Source organism: Mustela nivalis, assembly GCF_964662115.1.
Source record: "Mustela nivalis genome assembly, chromosome: 16".
Lineage (NCBI taxonomy): Eukaryota > Metazoa > Chordata > Mammalia > Carnivora > Mustelidae > Mustela > Mustela nivalis.
The window spans coordinates 6,814,016-6,840,515 of record NC_139035.1 but is presented as its reverse complement, the minus strand read 5'-3'; the positions used below and the strand labels follow the sequence as shown (position 1 = coordinate 6,840,515).

The following is a 26,500-nucleotide window of genomic DNA, read 5'->3' as shown; positions in this document are numbered from 1 at the left end:
ATCGTGTTTTTAGCTGTCTTGTTTTTAAAGACACCGGCAAGTTACATCAGTGAAGATTTTCAGTACATATGAAACAATTCTGCTCAAATGGAAATCCACATCACTTCTATTTTCTATCTTCGGGAAAGATGGAAAACAACTGCACTCTTTTCCTTAAACTTGTAAATTTTCTCATTTGATCTCATTTAAAAACTGTGACCATGACTATTTATTGTAAGTTTTTTATGTGACTGGCTCAAATGTAATTGTGTTTTTCTTTTGAGTATTAATCCTTTAACCATGAATTTCTTTGGTATATACATATTTTTTTCCAGTGCATAAGGTCCCAAAGGATATTATAAACCTGCTCCAAATTTGCAGAGTATAATATTAACAGTGTTAAGATCATTTGATGTTTCTCAAATCTTCAAAATATGTTACTATATCAAAATTATATTTTCCTTAAAATAAAATATTACTAGCTCTACCAAATGTCTAAGGTTTGTGTTTGTGAATTATCGGTGATTGAAATCAGACATTGAATCATCTTTGTTACCTCCTAAATGTCCCTAAAATGTAGAGGGACATGATGTGTGTGGGTCATTGTCACGTCTACAGTCACAATCCACCCATATGCAAGGAATGCTCTGCGTGTGTGTGTGTGTGTGTGTGTGTTTGTACCTATTCTTATTCAGCATGTATGTGATGGGGCTGGAGCAAAGAAAACATTTGTGACTTCTGGGGGAAGGTTGCAGTGGAGGAGGACCCTAGGTTCACCTCATCCCATGGATACACCTATATAACCACCACCACACAGTGTAAAAAACCCAGAAAAATAACCCGAAGCCACCAGAACAGACTCTCCACAGCTAAATATTGGGAAGAGGCCACAACTAAAGAGGGTAGGAAGGACAGAGACACAGTCAGGAGCCACACTGACCCACAGGACTATCCAGAGGAGGTCAGGACACTGCTGGCATGGAAAGGGGAGGGCAGGAGGCCCCACACCAGGCACCCTAGGTGTAGGACACCCACACTGGGAAGACAAATCCCCATAACATTTGGCTTTGAAAACCAGAGGGGCCTAACTTGGATAGTTCTTACCATCAGCGGAGCTTAACACCTGGAACTTCAAAAATCAGACGGCTCTGCTGGGGGAGAGCTGGAGGGTGAGAGGAAACTGAGTCCCCACCCTTAAAGAGACAGCACAACAAAGAGAATCACTCATACACAATATAGTATAGAAGCAACAGTTTGGAAAAATGCCTAGGATATGCGAAAAGATTTATTTACTGATCTCAGAGCATGTGGGATTTATCCCTGGAATGCAAGGGTGGTTCAATATTCACAAATCAATCAAAGTGACACATCACATCACTAAGAGAAAAGACAAAAATCATATGCTAATTTCAATAGATGCAGAAAAGGCATTTGAGGAGCGCCTGGGTGGCTCAGTGGGTTAAGCCTCTGCCTTTGGTTCGGATCATGATCTCAGGGTCCTGGGATTGAGCCCCGCATCGGGTTCTTTGCTCAGCAGGGAGTCTGCTTTCCCCTCTCTTTCTGCCTGCCTCTCTGCCTACTTGTGATCTCTCTCTGTCAAATAATAAATAAAGGCATTTGACAAAGAACAACATTCATTCATCATAAAAACCCTCAACAAAGTAGGTTTAGAGGGTCTATACCTCAACATAATAAGGACCCCATATGAAAAACCCATAGCCAACATCATAGTCTGGTGAAAATCTGAGAGCTTTCTCCGTAAGATAAAGAACAAGTCAAAGATGTCCACTCTCACCACTTTTATTGAATATAGCCCTGGAAATCCAGCTACAGCAATCAGAGAAGAAAAAGAAATAAAAGGCATCCATATTGGAAAAGAAGAAGTAAAACTTTCACTATTTGCAAATGGCATTATACTATATACAGAAAACCCTAAAGACTCCACCAAAAAACTACTGGAACTGATAAATGACTTCAGTAACGTTGCAGGACACAAAATTAATATACAGACATCCATTGCATTTCTATACACCAATAATGAAGTAACAAAAGAGCAAGTGAGTAAAACAATCCCATTTACAATTGCACCAAAAATAATAAAATAGCCAGGAATAAACCTAACCAAGGAGGTGAAAGACCTATACTCTGAAAACTGTAAAGTATTAATGGAAGAAATTGAAGATAACAAACAAATGGAAAGACATTCCATGCTCATGAATTGGAATAAAAAACATTGTTAAAATGTATATACTACCACAAGCAATCTACACATTTAGTGCAATTCCTGTCAAAATACCAACAGGCTTTTCTGCAGAACTGGAACAAATAATCTTAAAATTTGTATGATACCAGAAAAGACCCCAAATAGACAAAACAATCTTAATAAAGAAGATTAAAACTGGAGGTATCACCATCTCAGATCTCAAGATAAACTTTGAAGCTATAGTAACCAAAACAGTATGATACTGACAAGAAAATAGACACATAAGATCTACAGAAGAGAAGAGAGAGCTCAGAAATAAGCCAATTAACCTTTGACAAAGGAGTCAAAAATATGCAATGGGAAAGACAGTCTCTTCAACAAATGGTATGGGGAATGCTGGACAGCCACATGCAAAAGAATGAAACTGGACTACTTGACTACACCATCTACAAAAATTAACTCAAAACAGATTAAAAACCTAAATGTGAGACCTGAAACCATAAAAATCCTAGAAGAGGGCACAGGGAGTAATTTCTCTAATACCAGCCTGAGCAACATTTTTCTAGATGTGTCTCCTGAGGCAAGGGGAAAAAAGGAAAAATAAACTATTAGGGCTACATCAAAATAAAAACTCCTGCCGAGCAAAGGAAACAAGAGAACTAAAACACAACAAAACCTACAAAATAGAAGATATTTGCAATTGACATATTTGATAAATGGTTGGTATCCAAAATATAAACAACATATACATCTCAACACCAAAACCCCCAAATAACCCAATTAAAATGCGCAGAAGACATGAACAGACATTTCTCCAAAGAAGACATCCAGATGGCCGACCAGACATACAAAAAGATGCTCAACATCACTCATCATCAGAGAAGTACAAATCAAAACCATAATGAGATACCACCTCCCACCGGTCAGATTGGCCAAAATTAAAAACACCAGAAACAAGTGCTGATGAGGACATGGACAGAAGAGAACCATCAGGCACTGTTGGTGATTGCAAACTGGTGCAGCCACTGTGGAAGACTGTATGGAGGTTTGTCAAAAAATTAAAAATCGAGTTACCGTATGAATCAGTAATTCCACTACTGGGTATTTACACAAGAATAAGAAAACACTAATTTTGTAAAACATAGGCACTCCTGTGTTTATTGAAGAATTATTTAAAATAACCAACCTATGGAAATAGCCCGTGTCCCTTGATAGAGTCAAGGATAAAAAAAGAGGTGATTTATATGTGTATTTATAATGGAATATTACTCAGCCATAACAAAAGAACGAAATCTTGTCATTTGCAACAGCATGGATGGACCTAGAGTGTATTATGATAAGTAACGTAAGTCAGAGAAAGAAAAATGTCGTATGATTTCACTCATATGTGGAATTTAAGCAATGAACCAAAGAAGATAAAAAAGGTGACAAACTCTTGACTATAGAGAACAAACAGGTGGTCACCAGAGGGGAGGTCAGTGAGGGGATGAGAGGAGTGGTGGGGATTAAAGAGTGTATTTACCATGATGAGCACTGAGCAATGCATACAACTATTGAACCACTGCTTTCTATACTGAAACTAATGTAACACTGTATGTTAATTACACTGGAATTAAAGTTTAAACAATGTTGTTTAAAAAGAAAAGAACTATCTGTTAGACTATTAGGAATGATCTCACTGAAGGGAGCCTAACCCCCTCACTCACCTCTATGTAATTGTACATGGACAGGTCTGAGATGGCGTGGTCATCTGGAATTCTCAATCTTGAATATTCAGGAAGACACACACCTAGGAGCCAAGTTGAATAATATATCATTTCCAATACAGTCTATGAAAATGTGCTGGCCTCTACACCAATCAAATTAAATGGTGAGACAAGTTGTAAAAAAGGGACAAGAATAGAAACCTATGCCCCATGTTTCCCATGGAGATCAAATGAGAAAATGGACTAAAAAATAGAGCAAGATGCCCAACACATATGAAGTGTTCATTAATGCGAGTTGAGTCTCATTGTCAAAATCAGTATTGTTTTATTTTTGTTCTGTAGTAACCAAGCCCAGCGCTGACAGGATGTTCTGACATATGAACCCTCTACCCCCCCAATCATCCCTATCACATGCAGATCCATCCCACCAGGGCCGAGGTGGGAGGAAACAAAATGTCTCCACATCTGGAGCATCTGTGCAAGATGACTGGAAAAGGAAGTTAGAAAACCAAAAGAACTTTACTCTGGACCCTCTAGTCTTTCTGATCCAGATACCAGTGTCCAAGGACTTCCTAAAACACCATCACACACAATTACTATGAACTCACTTCATGCCAGACTTTTAAAAAAAATATTAAATTAAATTTACTTATTTTAATTAACATATAATGTATTACTTGCTTCTGGGGTACAGGTCTGTGAATCTTCAGTCTTACACAATTCACGGCACTCTCCATAGCACATACCTCCCCAGTGCCCATCACCCAACCACCCTCTCCCTCCTCCTCCCCTCCAGCAATCCTCAGTTTGTTTCCTGAGGTTAAGAGTCTCTTACGGTTTGTCTCCCTCTGCAGTCCCATCTTGTTCCATTTTCCCTCCCTTTCCCCCCACAACCCCCTTCCCTGCCTCTCAAATTCATCATATCAGAGAGATCATATGATAATTGTCTTTCTCTGATTGACTTATTTCACTTAGCATAATGTCTTCTAGTTCCATCCATGTCATTGCAAATGGTAAGATTTCATTTTTGATGGCTGCATAGTATTCCACTGTAGATATATGTGTGTGTGTGTGCTACATCTTCTTTATCCATTTGTCTATCAATGGACACTAGAAAGTATTATGCTAAGAGAAATAAGTCAATTAGAGAAAGACAATCATCATATGATTTCACTTACGTGAAGAAATTACGAAACAAAATAGAGGATCATAGAGGAAGGGAGGGAAAAATAAAATAAGATGAAATCCGAAAGGGAGACAAACCCTAAGAGACTCTAAACTATAGGAAACAAAGTGATTGTTGCTGGAGGGGAGGTGGGGGGGTGAGGTAACTGGGTGTTGGACATTAAGGAGGGGACGTGACATAATGAGCACTGGGTATTATATGCAACTGATGAATCACTAAATTCTACCTCTGAAACTAATCAATAGAAAAGCTTTACACAAATGATTTTACTTAATTTTCACATCTCTCTGAATTTAGTATTATTGTCCCCACTTTATAGGTGGAAAAGAAAAAAAGAAAATCCAAGACTTCAAAAAGCTGAAACGACTTGCTCAAGGTCTTACAGCTAGTAAGCGGGTGAGTCAGGACGGGAATCTGGGTGTAGACTTACTACAGCCAGTTCTCTAGATCCATCCCTCACCCGAACAGGGTCTAAATTTAGAGGTGGCCTTTGAGACCATGGATGCAGAGAAGCAGTAAGCTACCCCCGGTCTCGGGCTATTGTCAGCCACTTCTTTTACAGCTGAAGTGTTATCCATTTCATTTCACTTAATTTCAGCATGACATATAAAAATGGGTTTGCACTCATCAGGGGTCAGAATCGGGTCCACAATTAATCATGTTAGTCCAGGTCCGTCTGACGGACTTTACTTACTAAAGTCATTATTGAATTTGTCCATTAACTCATCAAATACCAAGCAGTCTTCAAAGCCCTGAAATAAGAAAGAATGGGGAAAAATAAACTGGATATCATGAAAGCTTCTGAGTAATTTTGAACAGACTTTCCACTGGTGAGTGTAAGTCATAGGATGTTTGCCTTCAACCCACACACAACAGCTGCTTAGTCACATTTGGCATTAAATTATGATTATAAAGACTATCAATGGCATTCTTGATGGCTTTTCTTTGCCTAATGCCTGTTGATCATAATGATTTGGAGTTTGATCAAAATTTTAAATTATTCTTGCAACTTTAATGGATTCCATGGCTTCTTTAAGAAACAACAGAAATGATACTGTTCTACCATGAGTATTTGAGTCATTTAAACTGTTCTGGTCTTTAAGCTTCACATTTAGAGCAATTAATGGCAGGATAGAACTCTCGTATTAATTCAGTTCCTTTAAGCCAAAGATTAAAGCAAATTTCCAATGTTACCAAGTCCACAAAATTAACCCTAATAATGTTCTCCACACAATGCAGTAGGGCAGAAGAAAATCAAAAGGTGTTTCCTGCTTTCTAGAAATGCAAACTATGGCTTTAGAGACGATATTTTAAAAATGTAAAGTTAAAAAAACATTTTTCACATCAATTATAGGATTACCTCTGAAACAAATAAACATACTTGGTTGGCATCTATACAGACTATCAGTTAGAGGACGTTAGAAATGCAAAATACCATACAGGCTGATATTAACACTTTTCAATTCTTTACTTAATTAATTAATTCGTTTCCCCAAGAACCTATATGCTAGAGGCACAATTGAAAACCCATTTTAGAGACAAGGAAGTAAAGGTAAGTTTAAGTCACTTGAGCAAGAACATATTCTAATAAATCCTGGAGCCAGGATTTGAACTGGGCCTTATACTGCCAAGGCTGGGGCCCTTATCCACTATCCTAAAGTTGGTGTGTCCTTGGGTTTTCATAAAGCAAAGTGTTTACCACTGCTTTGTGGAAAATATAAGTGTTTAGATTTACAGCCTATTGACACTCGGGATAGATCCCCATCACCAAAACAACGGAGGGCTGTGATTATAAAGCTATCAGTTATCAGAAACACAAATAATTGTTGGTCTAGATAACTAATCTTGGATTCCTTGAAATTAATTTTGCATATCTGAGCACTCCTTCTTCTCAGAAATATTTTTTCTAGCCAGAACAACAAAAATTCCATGAAAGCAGTAGTATTCAACATCAAATCCATTTCATAGTCTTATTCAACTCTATCAATTGTGTTTTCTTTTCCTTCAGAAAGAAAAAGTAGAGGGGCCCCTGGGTGGCTCCGTCATTAAGCGTCTGGGTATATGGGATCCAGCCCTGCAGGAAGCCTGCTTCTCCCTCTCCCACTCCCACTGCTTGTGTTCCCTCTCTTGCTGTGTCTATCTCTGTCAAATAAATAATACTTAAAAAAAAAAGAGAGGGCGCCTGGGTGGCTCAGTGGGTTGGGCCGCTGCCTTCGGCTCGGGTCATGATCTCAGGATCCTGGGATCGAGTCCCACATCGGGATCTCTGCTCAGCAGGGAGCCTGTTTCCCTCTCTCTCTCTGCCTGCCTCTCTGTCTACTGTGAACTCTCTCTGTCAAATAAATAAATAAAATCTTTAAAAAAAAAAAAGAGAGAGAGAGAAAACAACAGTTTGGGCTCTTTTTCTTTTTTGAGCCTAACATTTATATATTTATGTATAATCTCTAAAAAAATTTAAAAAAAAATTTTTTTAAAGATTTCATTTATTTATTTGACATAGAGAGATCACAAGTAGGCAGAGAGGCAGGCAGAGAGAGAGAGGAGTTGGCAGGCTCCCCGCTGAGCAGAGATCCTCATGCGGGACTCGATCCCAGAACCCTGAGACCATGACCTGAGCCGAAGGCAGTGGCCTACCCCACTGAGCCACCCAGGCGCCCCTCTAAAAAAAATTTTTTTTAAATTAAGCCTTGAATCGCTGACAGTCAAGTTCCCAAATTTCAAGCTATCAATGTATTTTCCAACTGCGCCGAAAACCGCTTTACGCTCCATTGCTTTTTCCTAGGGGAAATCCTGGGATCAAGCACCCCAAGCCTTGACTCTAGTTAGTGACCTGAACAGCTGAGAGGATTGTGGGATTGACTCTTTGCTCAGACATTATGTGGCCACAGTTCTAGGCACCCTTGTTTTTTATGCGTTTTTAGTTGAGACCCACCGACTTGGGGAGAAAGGACTTACCGCATTCATTCCTTGCCCAAAAAAGGGCACAATGGCGTGAGCTGCGTCCCCCATCAGCACACAGTGTGACTTCAGGTGAAAAGAAGAGCACTTCACGGAAATCATGGGCTGCGCCGGCAGCAGGAAGAAGTCTCGTAGCAGGGCTTGCCTTCGGGAGGAGACCACCAGAACGTAAGCACCCAAGGCTGGGTGTTAGAACCCGCACCATTCTTTCGGAGGTACTGACTTCATTACCATAGGGTTTTGTTGAGAAACAAGACAAAAATGGCAGGAAGTAAACAGGAAAGGGGGAAAACTGAAGTTCCTTCTAGTTCCTGAAATTCCATTGTCCTAATCACCTGTTTCGTTCTCATCGGTGTTAATCACATCCAACCAGGACATGTCCGCATTTCAAGAACTCGAAATACGCCTGTGTTAGGTGTCATGAAATTTTCCTGAAATTTTCAGCTGTTCTGGTGTGTTTTAGGTTTTAATGGAAAAACTGAGAACGACGTGCGTCGGGTTCAAGCCACACAAACCAAAATTAAAATAAACACGACTTGCTATAGATTTGGAAACCAGTGAGTGCCAGCATCTAGAGGTTTTGTGGCAGCTGTAAGCAGGGAAACAGTATAAACCCTCATGAATTTTAAGTCTGGTTGGAGAGGCCAGAAATAATCAAAAAACACAAGAGGTAAATTGTGGCAGGCAGAGATTTCCCAAGATCAGAGAAAGAGAGACCAGGGCACACTGGTCTGCTGGTAAGGATGGAAATTGACCATTTCAAAGAGACCTGCTGTGGGCTGGCAGTGGGCCACCCCTTTTATAGAGTTAGTGCATGTCACAGTCCCCCCCCCACCCCCCACCCCCGCCCAGGTAGATCTCCTGATGCCCATTGTAAAGATGAGAAATCTGAGACTCAGAGCGGCATTAACCTCACATTGGGCAACATTGGGCCGCCTCCAGGAAAACACTGCTGGAGGCGGAGAGGGAGCTGGATTCTAGGGAGGGACCATGGGAGCAAAGGGACTTAGCGAGACCCAATGACAAGCCCCTGGGGAGGGAGGCGTTGACAGGGGGCAGAGGAGTCATAGGTCATAAACCAGACAGCTCACAGGCAAGCTACAAGCTGGGGGGCTCTGCGCGGAGTGATCTGTAGGCAGGAACTCGTCCAGTCCTCTCAACCCTTTGGGGCGGGTATTGCTATGCACGGCCATGTTTCCGCGAGGGCCCCGCGAGCTAGAAAAGTGAACCCAGCTGGTAAGTGAAGACCCACGCTTGCACCTACTGGGCCTTGGACCTGCGTGTCGACCAGCAGAGGGAAGCACAGCCCCGCTTTGCAGCACACCAACTCTGAGGGCCTGAGAGCCCTTGCAAGAGGCAGAAAAGGCCTAGGGACATGGGTGTCTAATGGGTGCCTTGTGTTTCCCAGGGAAACTGGCCCTAGCATGGGGCTTTCTGAATCCTTGCTCACAGCACAACATCTGCTTTGGACCTTTGCTCTAAGGGAGGCTTCCTGTCCAGGACCAGCCACATGTGATCAAAACAGAAGTAAGATGCTTGGCCTTTATTTGAATTTTGATTAACTCAGACCAGTGGAGAGAAAGGCATACTCGCACATCTCCAAACTTACTCTCCAATTAGAGGGATGGAATCTGCAAAGTACTTCTGGAAGAAATCCATCACATCACTGTTGGTTACAAGTTTTTCAAACTCTTCAAAGGGCATGAACAAAGTACACGTGAAAGATTTATTCTGTGAGAAGAAGAGGAAGAGGGTGAGAAAGAGTAGTCTCGGGTTCTTGCTGTGGCCGAGGGGCACCCGGCGGAAACGTCCAGGCTGGTGGGAAACAGAGCCTGCCTTTCTCTCCTCACTCCCGGAGAAAAGCCGCACCACGCCCCAGGTGCTCCCCAGCTTCCCACTCACCAGAATTTCTACACGGTAAACCTCAGCCATTTCACCAAGCAAACACCAATCTCCTTAGATTACTAATTGCAGACACTATGATCCTTGGATTAATAATCAGCTGGTTGGATTGAATTTTACCTCCATTTTCCTGTCTCTTGTTCCTTGTCAGATAACAGTAAGAGTCATAGGACCCCAGCACTGCTGCCAAGGGACTTAGAGGACCAACCAGAGGAATACATATTCAGGTCTAGAGAGCAAAAAAATTCTCTTGGGTCTAAGAAAAGAACAGCCGTGCCCCTTTTTGACAATGTATATCCCAACGTCCCAGACACCTCACAGGCTGGAAGGACTGTCTCGTGTAGAGCCCGAATCTCTCTGGCTTCATCTGAAGGCCCTTACAGGGCAGGCACCACCACACAGATAGTGCCACTTGTCACTTACATGTGTTCCATCTCATCTCCACTGTAAGTAAGTGAATTCCTTCTGGTTTTTCCTCAGGAATCCCAAAGTTTCAATGATCTAATCACTAAACAGACTGAACGACGATGCCAGGTATACACATGCTGAGTGTGAAAGTAATTGGGCACACACCAGACACATACTCGTGAAAAAATTTAGTGACAGATGCAAAATTACATTGATAAACTCTATATTACCATGTTAGGAAGCGCAATCATCATGAAGGTATTTCGAGGCCAAATATGCAGGTAATTAGGTTCCATGGCGTACTGTAAAGGGAAGAAATTGTATTTGTGTTGGATTAGAGCTCTAAGGCAGCAGTTCTAGAAAACTGACTCTGCTTGACTGTTTCTGTAGCGATTCAAAGTGCATCACACACTTGGTGATATGCACACCTACTGCTATTTAAGGTAGAAATTATCTTAAAAATGTTTTCTGTCCTGTCTTTAGAAATTCATATAGCTTATGTGGGTTCTCAATACTAGACAAAATTCAATCACACACATACAGACACACACCACCCCACACATACATGTAAATACATACACATTACACACACACGTAAACTATATATTTCTATGTCCACATATATGTGTATGTGTGTGTGTGTGTGTGATATTTTATACATTAATTTTCACCTTACTTGCGGACTTATTTATATGAACAGAAAGAACCTAAGTTTAAATTTCATGGGCAGGGGTGCTGGGTGGCTCAGTGGGTTAAAGCCTCTGCCTTCAGCTCAGGTCATAATCTCAGGGTCCTGGGATCGAGCCCCACATCAGGCTCTCTGCTCAGCAGGGAGCCTGCTTCTCCCTCTCTCTCTGCCTGCTTCTCTGCCTACTTGTGATCTCTGTGTGTCAAATTAATAAATAAAATCTTTAAAAAATAATAAAATAAATAAAAAATAAATAAATAAATAAATAAATAAATTTCATGGGCAAAATAAAATTTTACCAACAAGCTTCTTACCACTTGCTTCCTACAACATAAATAATAGAAGGAAGTCTTTTCTTTTTAGAGACCCCACGACAACCCGATAGTGGTCTGAGTCAGTATTGATTGCTTGGGCAGATCAACGAACCCAAAGACCCAGCCGAACCTAATCCTGGAGGTTCCCCAGGCTATGATACACATAAAAACACGTAATCTGTTTCCAACCATTTCAGGTACGAGTTACTTGAAATTGTGACACCAAGAATAATATTTTGATGTTCATGCATATTTCACGACTCTGGGAAATAATCCTTTAAAATTTCAGCTTCTTCATTATCAAGTCATGCTCTCAAAAGATATCTTTATCGAAGAGTAGGCTCCAGGAATCCCCACTGGGCTCTCACCACAAGTGTCTCCAAACAGGAAATGTGAGCGAAACAGGTGCCTGCTATGCTTTGAGATGAGCCTCCCACCCAATCCTCCAAGCGCCCGTCCCCAATATGGGAGTTTCCTGGGATAGTTTTGGGACCATATTAAAACACTCCCAGGTCTGAATTCCATTGCTATGTCAAAACAGTGTTTTGTTTTGTTTTGTTTTTTTAAGAGCAGAGACTTTTTGTAAACCACGAATCCTTACTATGAAATATGAGCCCCTACACAAAGTAAATGGTGATCTTAAATCTACGTTAGGAGGCATCAGTCCAATCAAGTCTGGGGCAATTTTTCAACAGAATCCTAGTATCCTATTACCCAGAATTATCAGATCCTGGGCCATGAGAACAAGCCTCCCTTGAAAACCGTAAAATTAGCACTTCAGAGTTACTACATACTTTTGCAACTGGGAGGAAGAAATAAACAGTGATTCAATGTTAATACGGATCTGCCTGGCTGATCGAGTTTGGCGCGTAGCCGGTATGTTAATAGCACCATCACAGATTGACTAATTTTATAGACGTCTGAATTTCAAATAGGAGAGATCGCACCTGTACCTTAAAAACGGATGTAGTCTATGCAAATCAAATTTTAACAAATGCTATTTACTCATTTTACCTATAAGCCAAGATCCTTACTGGTTTTGTTAATATTTTAATTTCCCTTAGTAAGTTCCTACATTTATTTGCTTATGACAATATTAAACATACCTAGGCTGTACTTGCCTCAGGCCAAATAGGGCCAAACTTGGGAACCCAGAAATGAAGAAAATGCAGTGGAAACCTCTTTGTAATGACTTGCTATTTGCTTTATCTAATGACTGTTATTTGAAACAATCATGAGTTTAAGAGGTCTGGATTGTTGGTATACAGAAAGATGCAAAACCCATTTTTTTCCTCCCAGAAAAAGTAGAAAAATGACATGATTATATCAAATTCCCTGTGCATTTTCAGTAGGGTACTGGGGATGCCTCTTCTTTCCTGCCCACTCAGGAAAACGTATCTTGATGGCAGGGGAGAGAAGTGATATTATGAAGGGGATATTTGCACACCCAATTTACGTCTTACAAGGACTCTGACAGACCTCAGAATTCATCCACACGTGCTGCCTAGAACAAGTGCACTAGGTTCTGTGTCTTCCCTGGTCCCAGGGGTGGGAGGGCTGTGGGAAGGAGCCAAAGGGAAGGACTTACATCCCCATTCCTGGGTGGGATCGTGAGCTCCATGTACCCGTGAGGAATGTACAGCTGACTGTAATCAAAGCGGGGTTTCTTCATGAGGTGGCTTCGGACAGTGGAATAGGCTCCATCACATCCTACAATGAGGTCATAAGTGACATCTATGGGAACTTCGTCAGATCTGAAAAATAACACGTACCATTAAAAGAAACCATCTGGGATGCCTGGGTGGCTCAATGGGTTAAAGCCTCTGCCTTCGGCTCAGGTCATGATCCCAGAGTCCTGGGATCAAGCCCCGTATGGGGCTCTCTGCTCAGCAGGGAGCCTGCTTAACCTCTCTCTCTCTCTGCCTCTCTGTCTACTTGTGATCTCTGTCTGTCAAATAAATAATAAATAAAATCTTAAAAAAAAAAAAAGAAACTGTCTAGTGGTAAAAATGGTGATGTTCATCTACTTGGGTATAAAAAGCAGCAGCTCGGGGGGCCACTGCTCTGCTGTACAAAGACAGATGCTTAACCACTGAGCCACCCAGGTGCCCCAAGATGATTAAGTTTTAAGATGCATTTGAGATCATGGCAAGAGGTATCTGTGAAGGTGCCGAAGAGGAAAAGAGCATGGATTAGGGTCTAAATAAGGATGGCGAGTGAGGCGAGTGAAGACAGAGCAACGGACTAGAGAGGCTCGTTTTAGCCAAGTGACCCTCTAAGAGGTTGCCGAACTGATTGGGAATCCATGACACATTCCAAGAATGGGACACAGGGCTAGGAGCTTCAGAGGAAGCCAAGTTGTTTCCAAAAGAGGAGAGGAAATGCCGGGCCACGGGGCTCATCTGTTTCAAGGACAGAGAGCCTTTGAAGGGAGGAGCATGGGTGTGGGACACTGCAGGACACTGAACCAGCACAAGAATCAAGAAGAACCACTGGTGCTGGTGTTCAGAAGGCAGCCCAGGCTGGTTTTCTTTTTTTTTTTTTTTTTTTTTTTTTTTAAAGATTTTATTTATTTATTTGACAGAGAGAAATCACAAGTAGGCAGAGAGGCAGGCAGAGAGAGAGAGAGAGGAGGAAGCAGGCTCCCCGCTGAGCAGAGAGCCCGATGCGGGACTCGATCCCAGGACTCTGAGATCATGACCTGAGCCGAAGGCAGCGGCTTAACCACTGAGCCACCCAGGCGCCCCCCAGGCTGGTTTTCGATCTGATTCTTTGAATCCCTTTTAGTAATCATTTAACTCTTCCAAAGAAGCCAGAGAACAAAGTGTACAGGTCCAGTTCTCCACTCCAAGCCTTCACCTCCGCGGTCAGCAACCCCCCCCCCCCAACCCCGGGGATTACCCGAGCACCGTGATCGCGCCCTCCTCAGGATTACACTTCAACAGCCTGTGGCCAAAGTGCACCTTCACGTTGGGGTATTTCTCAACGGCTGAGGAGACAAAGAAGAAAACCAAATAGAAATGAAATTCCAGTTCTCGTTTCACTTAATCAAATTGAAATAGTCATCGTTTTCTGAGAACAGTAGAATAGAGATGTTTATTCTCAAGAACGTAAAAATGAATTCGTTAAAATGGTCTTTCGACAGCTACTTGGCGAATGTTCCAGGATCATCTGGTAATAAAAGTGATGAATACAAATCAACTATCTAAAAAAAAAAAAAAAAATCCAACCAATTCCAATATGCAAATTTTTACATTGCTATGATGGCTGTTACCCTGGAAAAGAAAGAGGCGGCACGTATTTTCAAAGTTGCCTCTGACCTAAGACCTTACTTGTGATTAGAAATACTCAGCTAGGGGAGTCTGGGTGGCTCAGTGGGTTAAAGCCTCTGCTTTTGGCTCAGGTCATGATCCCAGGGTCCTGGGATCGAGTCCTGCATCCAGCTCCCTGCTCATCAGGGAGTCTGCTTCTTGCTCTGCCTGCGTCTCTGCCTTCTTGTGCTCTCTCTCTCTCTGTGTCAAATCAATAAATAAAATCTTTTTTTAAAAAATTCTCATTAAAAAAGAGAGAAAGAAATTCGCAGCTAAACTCCTTTACTCAAGCTATGCCTGAGTCTTTATCTCTTTTTAGTAAGTCTCCGAACTTCTGAGTCATGTTGTCACAAATACAGATTCTTTTTTAAAGATTTTAGTTATTTATGACAGAGAGAGATAGCTAGAGAGGGAATACAAGCAGGGGGAGCTGGAGAGGGAGAAGCAGGCTTCCTGATACGGGGCTCCATTTCAGGACACTGGGATTATGACCTGAGCCCAAGGCAGATGCTTAATAATTGAGCCCCCCAAGCACCCCACAAATATAAATTTTTGACACTAATTCTTTTTGTAATCAAACACCGGAACACTTAGGGGAAAACACTGAGTAAGAAGATTTAAAATTTCTCAATAAATAGAATGAAATTATTTTGGTGCTTTTTGAATTTTGCCTGCTAACAATTGGTAGAAAGTAGTGAATTAATCATATTCTTGTCATAACAGTAAAATGTTATTTTTGTCCCTATTAATTCTCATGGTTAGGAGATCTATAATTATAGGCTATTAGTTGTTGTTAAAGCTACACATCAGATCTATTTATCTATGTTTAAGAAAACTTCTGGAAAATAACTTCGGAGAAAACAGAGTTTATCGGAACCATGACGGATACCTTTTATAAACTCAAAATGTGTTTGTGAAATCAAGCTTTTAAAAAATTAAATTTAATTTAATTTTGAGGGGGGGCACCTGGGTGGCTCAGTCAGTTAAGTGTCTGCCTTTGGCTCAGGTCCTGCTCCCACAAACCTGGGATCGAGCCCTGCATTGGCTGCCTGCTCATCAGGAAGCCAGCTTCTCCCTCTACCTGCTGCCCCTTCCCCTGCTCGTGCTCTCTCTCGGTCAAATAAATAAAATCTAAAAAAAAAAAAAAAAAAAAAAATCTATTTTTTATTTAAATGTATACTAAGACAGTTCAAAAAAGTTTCCACAGAACAATAGTCCTGGAATACGCTTCCTAATAAAAACCATTTTTTGGTCAAAGCCATTAGCAAGACGCTAACAGTCTGACCCCTGAGCTGTGTGGTCCTGGTCCTCAGCCACATGTGGCTAGTCTGAATGGAAATGAATTGCACACAGTGGTTTGGGCAACTCAGTTACCCCCCCAAAGTCTCATGAATAACTGTGTTCTGTTGATTACACATTGAAATGATAATACTTTGGATATATTAGGTTAAAATATATTGTTAAAGTTAACTTGATTCTTTTTTTGGTTTTTACATGTGGTTACTAAAAAAGTTTAAATTACACATGAGTCTGCCATCTCTGGCCGGGTCTTGGACAGTGCTGCGCTAGAAAATCCACAATGCAGACCATCAGAGAAAGACTGTAAGAAAACTTACAAAACTTGTTTCTTGCAGAATTTACCACATTTTCTTGACCACAAGCCTTTTTCTGCTTCCTTTGCTTAACAATTATTAACACCACCCCCCGCCCCCCCAACACATACAGTGAACCATGAAGCAATCCTCCATGGAATGCAGGGCGGTGATTTTGCTCTTGAGGCTTAGGAGTGGGGGGGCGGGGTGCTGTTCGGTCTGGCGGCTCACACATGTGTGTAAAGGAATGAAAGCCGTATGAAAGAATTTATGTGCCAAATGATGTTTAGGAGCGAAGAGAGGCCGTGTTCATTTCATTCTCGAGTTTGTGGCATTTCTGAAATTACACAGCGTGCAGCACATTCCTAAGGATAACCAGGGCTGGGAGCTTCTGGTCTGTCCACAAGGTTAGTTCTTCCCAGGCCATGGCTCCTGCTGTCAGCAGATGTGTCGTGTGTCCTGCCGGGGGCACTGACGTTTGAGGATAAGGGCATGGACTTTGGAGTAGGGGCCCAAGCTCCAGCCCGGACTCTATCACTTATTAACCATGTGGGCTGCTGGGGGGTTGGGGGGGAGCTCTGGAAACCTCCTTCACCACCTGTAAAACAGAGAGAAAAGAGCTCCCACTTCACAGAGCTGTTGGGAGGGTCTATAAATCAATGTATATAGAGCAATGAACATACTTCTGGGGCCTCAGTGAATGTTTGCTCTCATTTTTATCTTCATAAATTCAGAGGATGTCCTAAAGGGATTGTCTTAGGTTTGCTACAGGCTACTTTTTAAAAAGCTGTTTTGGGACTTCTGGAGATCTGTATATCTAGCAACTACCTACACCCCTCCAAACCCCCCAACATCTACTCATCCAAAAGATAGTCTTGCAAATATAAGTAAAGAAGTGGAATTGGGAAGAATATTAAGCCCTATTTCTGAAGTCCCTGGTGAGTCAGCAGGAGTGAGCTCCGCAGATGACTCCCACCAGCTCAGCGTTCAACAGACACGCTGCAAACTCATGCTGGGTCAGGGGCTGTGGAAAAACACAGGTAAACCACGGAGCATCGCTGCTCTCCAAAACTCAGAGGCTGCCGGATTGCATAGAGGAACCGAAGGTAGAATTACTCAACAGTTATGCTCTGCGGGGAATGGACCTGATTAGCACAAACGCTGAGGAAGAGAAAAAAAAAAAAAAAACCTGTTGTGATCAAGGGCTACCTGGAAGGTGATTAGATTATCAATTCAATTATCCAAGCTACAGATTTAATTTGCAGTTCAGAGGCTTGTCCATGAATGGCTTGGTCTGTAACACATTGAAGTCTCAGAGCGGATGTCACAGCTTCCTCTTTCTCAGCCTCCTTGGCCGTCTATCTCCTTGGTCTCCTACAAAATCACGTGCCTCTACCTTCAGCACTGGTGCCCCCCGACCTCCGGGCTCTCGCTCAGTCTACCGCTTGGTTGCTGTGCCCAGGAATTATCGACGTACCCTAAAGACCACCACCCCATTCAGCCTCCAACTACTGCTTTTCGTGTGTCTGTCGTGTGGGGCTCATTGTGCCCCTGGGCAAGTCCTTCGAGGATATCTGCTCTTCTTCCGGTCCACGAGGTCTTCAGGGAGTGCGCACTCACTCGTTGCAGTACTGAGAAGACAGCAGGACTTGAATACGGGGTGGACAGGTGATTTTTATTTACATCAGCCATAAGATGAGAGAGAAAGAGACGCCGAAGGATCTAGTGCTACTCTTTTTCAAGAAGGACTTTGGGCTGTACACAGCCTGTGCGAATAACCCATAGGCAACCCAGGAAATGGAATCATAAAAGCAAATCCCAGTAAATCATGGGACAAGCTTAGTTAGACTCATGTACTTTTACTGAAATGACAATAGCTGAATAAAATGTTGGACTTACCCGTCAAAAGTTCCTTGTTTAGATCTGCTCTGCTTACAGAAAGAATGTACTGCAAGGAAAACACAGTAGATACTGTTTGCTTCTGGAGGATGGACAGATAACATTTCACATTATTCGCTCAGCAACAGGAAACACCTAGCAGAGGGTTGCAAGCTTAGTTTTGTAGTCATTTAGCTAAGGAGCCTTTTAAAAAAAAATAAGCACTTTAACCAAATACATACAAAACAATGTTCAAGTTTAAACTCAAGCTTTTTCAGGTTTGATACCACAAAAACCAAAATCTCATCTTATAGCAAAAAAAAATGTTATTTTCACTAAGATAGTTTTATGTTGACAACATCTCATAAACCTTCTATTTTCATCCTAGGGCTCCAAAGAGAGCTGTTGGAAAAACTTCAGAAATGACAGCATCACTAGAATAAGTATACTATTTCCTTAAGACACTACTTTGTTTTTGTTTTAGAGATTTTTTTTTTAATTGATTTGAGGTGAGGGGAGTGAGTGCGAGAGAGAGCATGAGCTGGAGAGGAGAAACAGAGGCAGAGGGAGAAGCAGACCCCCCACTCGGCAGGGAGCCCCATGCAGGGCTCAGTCCCAGGACCCTGGGATCACGACCTGAATGGAAGGAAATTGCTTAAATGAGCCGCCCAGATGCCCCTAAAGAGACTACTTTGAAGACACTCGTGTCAACGTGAAAGAAGTGGGGAGAGGAAGTACTGGTAGAAGTAGGATCAGCCCCTGGGACACATGTTTGTTTTTTCTGACTTCATGGGACAATTCGGCAGGGCTGACTGTGCCTGAGGCACAGAGGGAACATCCGTTTAGGGGTTAGAACATGAAAATGTTCTAATTTTAGTTGATACTAAAATCAGAAGAAAAAAATATAATGAATACATGAGAATAAATCCAGCCTGATTAATCTCTATACCAACACATTCATAAAAGCTAATTTTTAATATTTATTGTTTCAGAGAGAGACGGACCCACAAAAACAAAAGTGCCCACCCAGAGCCCACAAAACTCGAAATGGGGACTTGCAATTCAAGGTGAGTCTAGTCTTTACAAATTTAAAGCATGTGTCTCCCAAATTTAGAAACATCACATCATTTAATGCAAATATGCTAATTTATAAATCTTCAGCTCATCCAAAAGTAGACATCTAATATTAACAGCTAAATCTAGAGTTGGTGTAAAAATAACTCCGTCATGCTACAAAGACGATGACTGAAGACACAACTTCCTGTGTCTTTGCTATAAATTAATATTAAGATGATTTCTTCATTTTTTGCCTCTTTGTTCTGGTTTCCACTCTTCTGTGTCATTAATCCCTCATTTCAGTGGAAACCACGCTTGTTATTCAGAGTATGCTAGGAAACATTTAAATGAGGAAGGCTCATTTACGTGGGGGAAATAGTCTTTCCATCTCAGTTGGGAGGCGTGGTTGAACTGGTCCTGTTCAGAGTCCCTGTCCGTTCCCCCTGGGGTCCGGGAGCAGCCTTGTGTTATCAGCAAAAGTTAGAGCCTTCCTCATCATGCCTCACTTCTCCAATGCCTCTTCTAAAAGGTTGATCGTATGAAGAAAAAATATGAATTAGAACAGGTAAGTCTTCACAGCACACACCAATCAATCCATCGTGCGGTTCTCCTTGAACTTGGGCAATTGTATCTCAATAAAACCGGGGGGGGGAATCCCTCATCTCTGATGAAGGCTACAGAGAAGTAATTCTCATATTCCCGCTCCAGATTTCCGATCTGGATAGCTTTATCGAACTTATTTATCAAGACAAAAACAGGAGCAAAAATAACACTGGTCACCTTCTGGCAGCCGTATGTTTCAAGTAATAGCTCAAATGATGACAATTTAACCTATTTTATGAGTCATGTGTCAGCGGTCCCTCCTCATCACAGTGTGTTTTGTACAATTCTGTGTATTCTTCCTAGCCAGCTAGTGGAGTAATTATCAATGCGTGGGACATTATTAATCCAACACCGAAACTTGCTGTTGCCGCTTAGTGATTCAACTGCATCTGACAGACTAAGTTGTTTCAAATGAACCTTCACGAAGGTCCTTAATAAAATTGAGCACTAGTCATGGGAAGGAAAAATAAAAAAGAACAAACAAGTGAGGAAGGATAAAGTGGCCCTGGTAATCAAAAACATTATTAATAAAACCTAAAGGAAGTTCAAGAATCTCCTTGGGATATTTGTACAAGGGTGGTCGCAGCAGACTTTCGAGTATATTAGAAAAACATGCTCCTGCTCTATATTCCGAAAGCCTGTAAAGGCAGATGTTTTCTAGCATGGGGGCGCTAGGAGGTTAGGGGCAAGGCTTGGGGAGCTAGGGTGGGTGGGGGATGGGTGACATTGGTGAAGGGGATTATAGAGGGGGTTACAGGGAATTGCCAAATAACTATACTGTACAACCAAAACTGATATAATGCTGTATGTTAATACACTGGAATTAAATAAAATAAAATAAATACATTTTTCTGCATCATTAAAAACAAATGGGGATTTCTGACCTGCTCTGTATATCAGGGAATATTTTGATAGTTCCCAGGGCAATTTGGGAGGGACATGGCAGGAACCAGCAAGACTGGAAGAGTCTGGACCCGGCCAGGGAGGAAGGGCAGAGAAAACAGGTGGGGGACGGAGGCTCCGAGAAGGGGGGAGGCCCATGGAGGGTGAGCTCCCTGACGATTTGCAGAAATCCTGGGGTCACTGGGAGGCTTTGCATTTCCACAGGCTGTGGAATTGAGCGATTCAAAACCAACCTCTTGTTCTTCTTTAAGGATGTTCCGTGTTCAACCCTGTTATAAAAGTAACAACGCAAACCAAAGAAAGAGGTGGCCGCAAATTTAGCATTCACTGAGTTCTTAAGAATTGAGAAGGGCAGGATCCGTGGGCAAGCGATCATTTCCTACTTCCTCGAATGCGTTGAAGGCCCCAAATGGAAACTCCCACCAATGCCTTCACCCTCTTGGGCGTCCGTGGAGAGGAAGCTGCCTCCTCCCTCCTCCCCTGGAGCTGGGGGTAAGGAAGCCAGTTTGAGGCTCAAGTCCAAGTCGCTCTGTTCGTCTAACTTCCCTGACGTTCTGAACCATGTCTTCCTCCTCGGTCTACTCACCCTTTATTGGCTCAATCTCTCGGGGGCTCAGGGGAGATGATGCTGGAATTGGTCTACTTGGCTAATTCCCCCTGAATCCAAAACAGAGTGGGAGGATTACTCTGGTCGCTCTCAGGGTAGCAAAAGCAAGAGTGCAACCAGTCAAGCCTGCCCAGCGTGCCTGGGAGCGCCTTCCGCAGTGTGCTGCCCTGGCGACTGTGCATGAGACACCGGCCCTGCGTCTCCCTTGACGTTGACCTTGCGTACCATGTAGCCTATTTCTTCATCAGTGAAGCAGGGTGGTTGGATGTGAGGAGCCCAAGGTTGCCCATCGCTGTAAGATTCTGTTATGCCAACACGTGTGAGATGTTTTCTTACCAATACACACTGGGCACATAAAGATTTCCTTTTTTTTTTTTTTTTTAGAATTTTGGTCTCACCCTACTCCTCTTCACCAATGGACCCTCATTTAATTGGGAAAATGTTATTTTGGCACCGATTTGATATTTAAATAAAATGTCCCTCTCCAAGCTCACCTTCTCTGTGAGATCTCTGAAAACTAAAGCTACCTCCTCTCCAAACCACCCTGCTGAGCTTCCCTCAGAAGCTTCTTTCCGCAAGGACTCGAATACCCGCTGTCCTCAAGAGGTTGCAAGCGCCTCTCCCCGTCCTGGGTAAGTAGCACAAGCACAGGGCATCTTGCACAAGAGGACAGTTGTTCATGGAAAGGATACAGTTAATGTGTCCAGCTTACCCTTGCCTGCGTGTGTACATCTTGTGTTTCTTTTCTACAGCACCAAGCCCAAGTTGGGGCCCATGAAACAGGGCGTATTAACTACCCAATGATGCTTATCTTTCGTGGATGGTCAGTAGATTTGCTTCCGCTTCCTCCTCCTGCCTGGCTCATGCATTACCTCAGGACCTATGTTTTTATAACGCCCAAATCAGTGGGTTATTATTTGAGAAAGTTGCTAAATGGAAAATTTTGATCCTTCCCCGCCACCTCCCCTGCAACCCCCTGGGCGCTTTGGTTTTGGAGCGTTTTTCTTTTCAACCACTTTTTAAGCGAACTTTCATCGTAGCGAAACACACACTATATAATATTTACCATCTTAACTCTTTTTAAGTGTTCCGTCGGTGGCACGCGGTACGTTCACACGCTGCATGACCGTCTGTACCGCCATCCACAGACCACTTCATCTTATACAGCGGAAACTCTCTACCCGTTAAGGAACAGCTCCCCATAATTCTGCCTCCCTCCAGGCCCTGGCAACCACCACGCACTTCTCTCCTCTAGAGCCCTCCCATAAATGTCATAGGGCACGTATCCTTCTGCGACTGGCTTATTTCACTTAATATAAAGCCCTCCAGTTCCAATCATGTTGTAGCAGGTGTCAGGATTTCCTCTTTTTTCTTTTTTCTTTCTTTCTTTCTTTCTTTCTTTCTTTCTTTCTTTCTTTCTTTCTTTCTTTCTGTTTTTTAAGGCTGAATAGTATTCTAAAGCATGTCATATAGAAACCCCTTCCCCTTCTCCTCTGGGGAATGCCTTCATTACTCTCATCTACTACCACACGCACGACACTCGGGTAACAGATGTGGCGGGGGGGAGAGGGCATCCTCTATGAAGCAATTTCTCAGTGACACAAGCTGGCTGTGCCACGATTTGTCCCGACACCATCTGCCTGGAGATAGCCTCAGATTCCAAAGGTTAAGGACTCAGTCCCAAGAGACTGTACCCCTCCCCCCATCACACACACACCAAAGGCCAATGTCAATGTAGCTTACACCTGAGCTTCTAACCGGTCAGCTTAAGTCAGAGGTGCCCATGACTCCCTTTTCAGGTTGAAAGAACTTTCTAGAGCATCTCACAGAACTCAGGAAAACAGTTGATTTACTGTTTATCAGTTTATTAGAAAAGGATATGATCAAGGCCACAGATGAAACATCTAGATGGAAAGATGTGTTTGCCTTCTACGGGTGGGTGGGCTACCCTTCCACTGGCACCTCTGTGTGTTCGTGAACCGGGAAGCTCTCTAAACTCCATACTTTGGGGGATTTTTATGGAGACTTCCTCACAGGGACGTGATGAATCATTAACTCCACTCCCAGCCCCTCTCCCTCCTCTTGAAAAACTCCAAGCTTCTAATTATGTCTTGGTCTTTCTGGTGACCACCCCCCATCCAGGAGCCCACTAACAGTTACCCCATTAGAACAAAAGATACTCTTATCACCCAGGAAATTCCAAGGGATTTAGGAGCTCTGTGTCAAGGAACCACAGTCAAAGACTAAATATTAGAACAAAAGGTCTGCTAGTACTTTTATCCTTCAGGAAACTACAATTGTTTTAGGAGTTCTGTGGGCCCAGGAACCAGAGGCAGGAAACAATATGTATTTTCTGTTACCTTTACATTTGTGTCCGCCACATTGTGTTTCTATCCATCCATCCCTTGATGGACATTTGGGTCACTTTTGCTTTTTGACGGTTGTGAATAATATCATGAGGGTTCAAATATTTCTTCAAGTCCCTGCCTCCAGTTCTGTTGGATATGCACCCAGAAGGGGAACTGCTGCGTCATATGGAAATCCCATTTTTAATTTTTGGAGGAAACATTAGACTGTTTTCCATACTGGCTGCCCAATTTTCTATTCGTATCAACAGTGCACAGGCGTTCCAGCTTCTCCGCATCTTTCCCAAAATAACAATTTTCTGTTTCTCTGTTTTCTTACAGGAGCATCCTAATGGGCGTGAGGTGCTTCAAGGCCACACAGACTCGTTCCCATGAGCACCTGTGTTTTGTCTCTTGCTGCCCAGCATGTGGCCCACAGACCAGCAGCACGTACATCACCATGTGTGTTTGGGACGTCTAATCTCAGCTTCCATCCTGGCCCTACAGAATCGGACTCTGCATTTTAACAAGATCCCAGCGGAATCTGAGAATTGCCAATCGACCTGCAGTGGGAGATGTGTGGGAGCACAGAGATTCAACACAAACCTCCCTTGGGTTCTGCACTTCCTAAAATGAGGCCTTGTTGGAAAAGCAAGTTGGGTTTTTCTCTGGGTGATAGATGTTTGGTACATTCATTCTCTCTCAAAGCAATAAACTTAGAAGGTGTAAATATTAGATAAAAATACATACTTTCCCCAACTCTGTGTGTTACTAGGTAAAGACAAGAAGAACACAAAGCAGAAAATGGATTTTCTTTGGTCAACTACCTCACCATCTGGCCTCTGTTGTTGTAGAAATTATACAGCACTGAAAACACTTCTGGTTCATCCTATAAATTCCATTATAATTAAATTTGGGGCAAGAGAGTCAGTTTGGGGAAAACCCTCTGGAGTTGTTCTTGCATTTTATGCTTGGCCATAAACACATGGTGATCTTCTCTATGTAGTTGAGAGGAGATGGGCGAGAAAGGGGTCCCTGATGCCTATAGGCAAAAAAGAGCCTCATAGAACGTAAGACCCTAACTAACTCTTATTGAATGTTTATTGGCAACCAAGCCCTATTTTAAAGGTCCCCTATCAATTAACTTGTTAACTAGTATAGTTTCTGAATGCTAGACTGACACAGACAAGGCCGAAGATAGGACCAGAGAGGAAAGAAGGACCATTCAGCAAGTGTCAAGTTCCAGACGTTAGACTCAACTGGAAGCAAACACTATCTTCAGCGTCAACTGACCTGTGACTTGGTCCCATACAGAAGTGGAGACTTTTTCCCCGAAAGAGAGTGAATCATTCTTCCTCTCATGGGAATGCCTTGGGATACAATCTGAAATAAAGCCGGAAACACCAATTTCAGTGACAACAGTGCAGCATCACACAAATCAGATAGATATCCATTTCGAAATGTGATGTTTCGGATATTTTCAAAAAAATTAAAAATTAATGCAAAGGATTAATGGATGAAAAGTATGTTCCTGCAAATTCTAGGTTTTGAATTTTTTTTAAACCTTTAGATTTTGGAATTCACTTAAATTGTATCTGGTCTAAATCACCTGTTATGATTAAGGAAAAGGGTTCAGCATCAAGGAGGTTATAAGTGATATTCTCACGATCACAAAACAGAGTGAGCCATGCACGAGGAGGAAAACCCTGGAGCCCTGAAGCCCCGTGCAGAGTGTTTTCCTACACGCATATCTAAGGAAATCTGTGGAACTAGAACTGGCACCTGTAGGGACCCGTGTTACCATCTCAAAGACATGTTGTCAGCAAAAGTACCATCAGCAAAATTTATGACTTCTGTTTACATTTCCAAGTGACACTCTAGACAATGAGAAGTTGGGCAATGTTGAGACCCCACTGGGAAAATCTACAGACCCCACAGTCCTTATCCAAACTCTTGGGACCCTTTGGTTTCCGGGTTCGAAGTTTTCAAATTTTAGATAGATAATGGAGTGTGCGTGTCCATGCACAGCACGGCCCACGGACGTTGGGTCAGCACCCCATCCTGAGCAGAAGATATCTGTAGCAAAAATTCACACTCCATGAGAGTATTTAGAAGGCCATGGAAGGCCTCACATCAGGTCAACTTTATTGCTGAATGGGTGATGAAAAGCTTTCTGTTTCCAGAGCTTTTCGGAGTTCAGAATTATGGAGAAGAGATAATGGACCTGTGTGGTTAAAAATAAGGGGGGGGGGTTGCAATCCTCTTCTCACCCGGATGCCTCCTCAGTTGCACATCCCGTGGGCCGAGACCCAACAGCCCATTGTGTCAGAGGCCATCAACGAGGGGGTGGGGGGGGCAGGCTCCGTCTTCTCCCCATCATGCTCCAGTCCCCCCAGCTGCCTCAAGTGTCAAATGTTCACCCTCTTGACCAAATTTAGAAGTTTGAAAACCTTTGCGGAATGCATTTTCATCAAAGGTTCTTGGCATTACACCATGCTTCAAGCCAGGCTGAAATCAAGAGCACGTAGTTGTTGGAAAATGGCAAGTATTATCTTTTACAAGGAAAAGGCAAGAACAAGGTACCTGATCTTCCAGGCCAATGGCATTCAAGGCTTGCCGTCCTCTATAAGAAAGGGCCAAGTTAATGCTTCTTCCCCGTGCAAATTTAGCCACTCGGATATCTAAGACATTGAAAGTAGACTCCGTGTTATATCTTAGGACAGGAAAAGATACAGGACCTGAAGAACTGGTGTAATCAGAACCAAATTAAAAGAACTGTTATCTCCTTTAAAGAAAACACTAATAGTTGTGATTTTGTATTAAATTAAATTTAGATAGCTGAGGCTGCAAAAAACCAAACC

At 42.6% G+C, this 26,500-nt stretch overlaps 1 protein-coding gene across 3 annotated transcripts in view; it reads right to left on the bottom strand.

Annotated features, from left to right (window-relative positions):
- Positions 1-26,500, bottom strand: part of KMO (kynurenine 3-monooxygenase) — a 69,027-nt gene that overhangs the window by 2,292 nt on the left and 40,235 nt on the right. For all 3 annotated transcript variants that reach the window (XM_082702751.1, XM_082702750.1, XM_082702749.1), the window contains 10 exons: positions 26,223-26,320; positions 24,933-25,022; positions 18,147-18,195; positions 14,246-14,333; positions 12,933-13,098; positions 10,573-10,644; positions 9,642-9,763; positions 8,030-8,177; positions 5,769-5,826; positions 3,889-3,971 (listed from right to left, as the gene is read on the bottom strand). In XM_082702751.1, coding sequence (XP_082558877.1) covers positions 3,889-3,971; positions 5,769-5,826; positions 8,030-8,177; positions 9,642-9,763; positions 10,573-10,644; positions 12,933-13,098; positions 14,246-14,333; positions 18,147-18,195; positions 24,933-25,001 — 855 coding nt within the window. In that variant the 5' untranslated portion in view covers positions 25,002-25,022; positions 26,223-26,320. The remainder of the gene's footprint in view (positions 1-3,888; positions 3,972-5,768; positions 5,827-8,029; positions 8,178-9,641; positions 9,764-10,572; positions 10,645-12,932; positions 13,099-14,245; positions 14,334-18,146; positions 18,196-24,932; positions 25,023-26,222; positions 26,321-26,500) is intronic.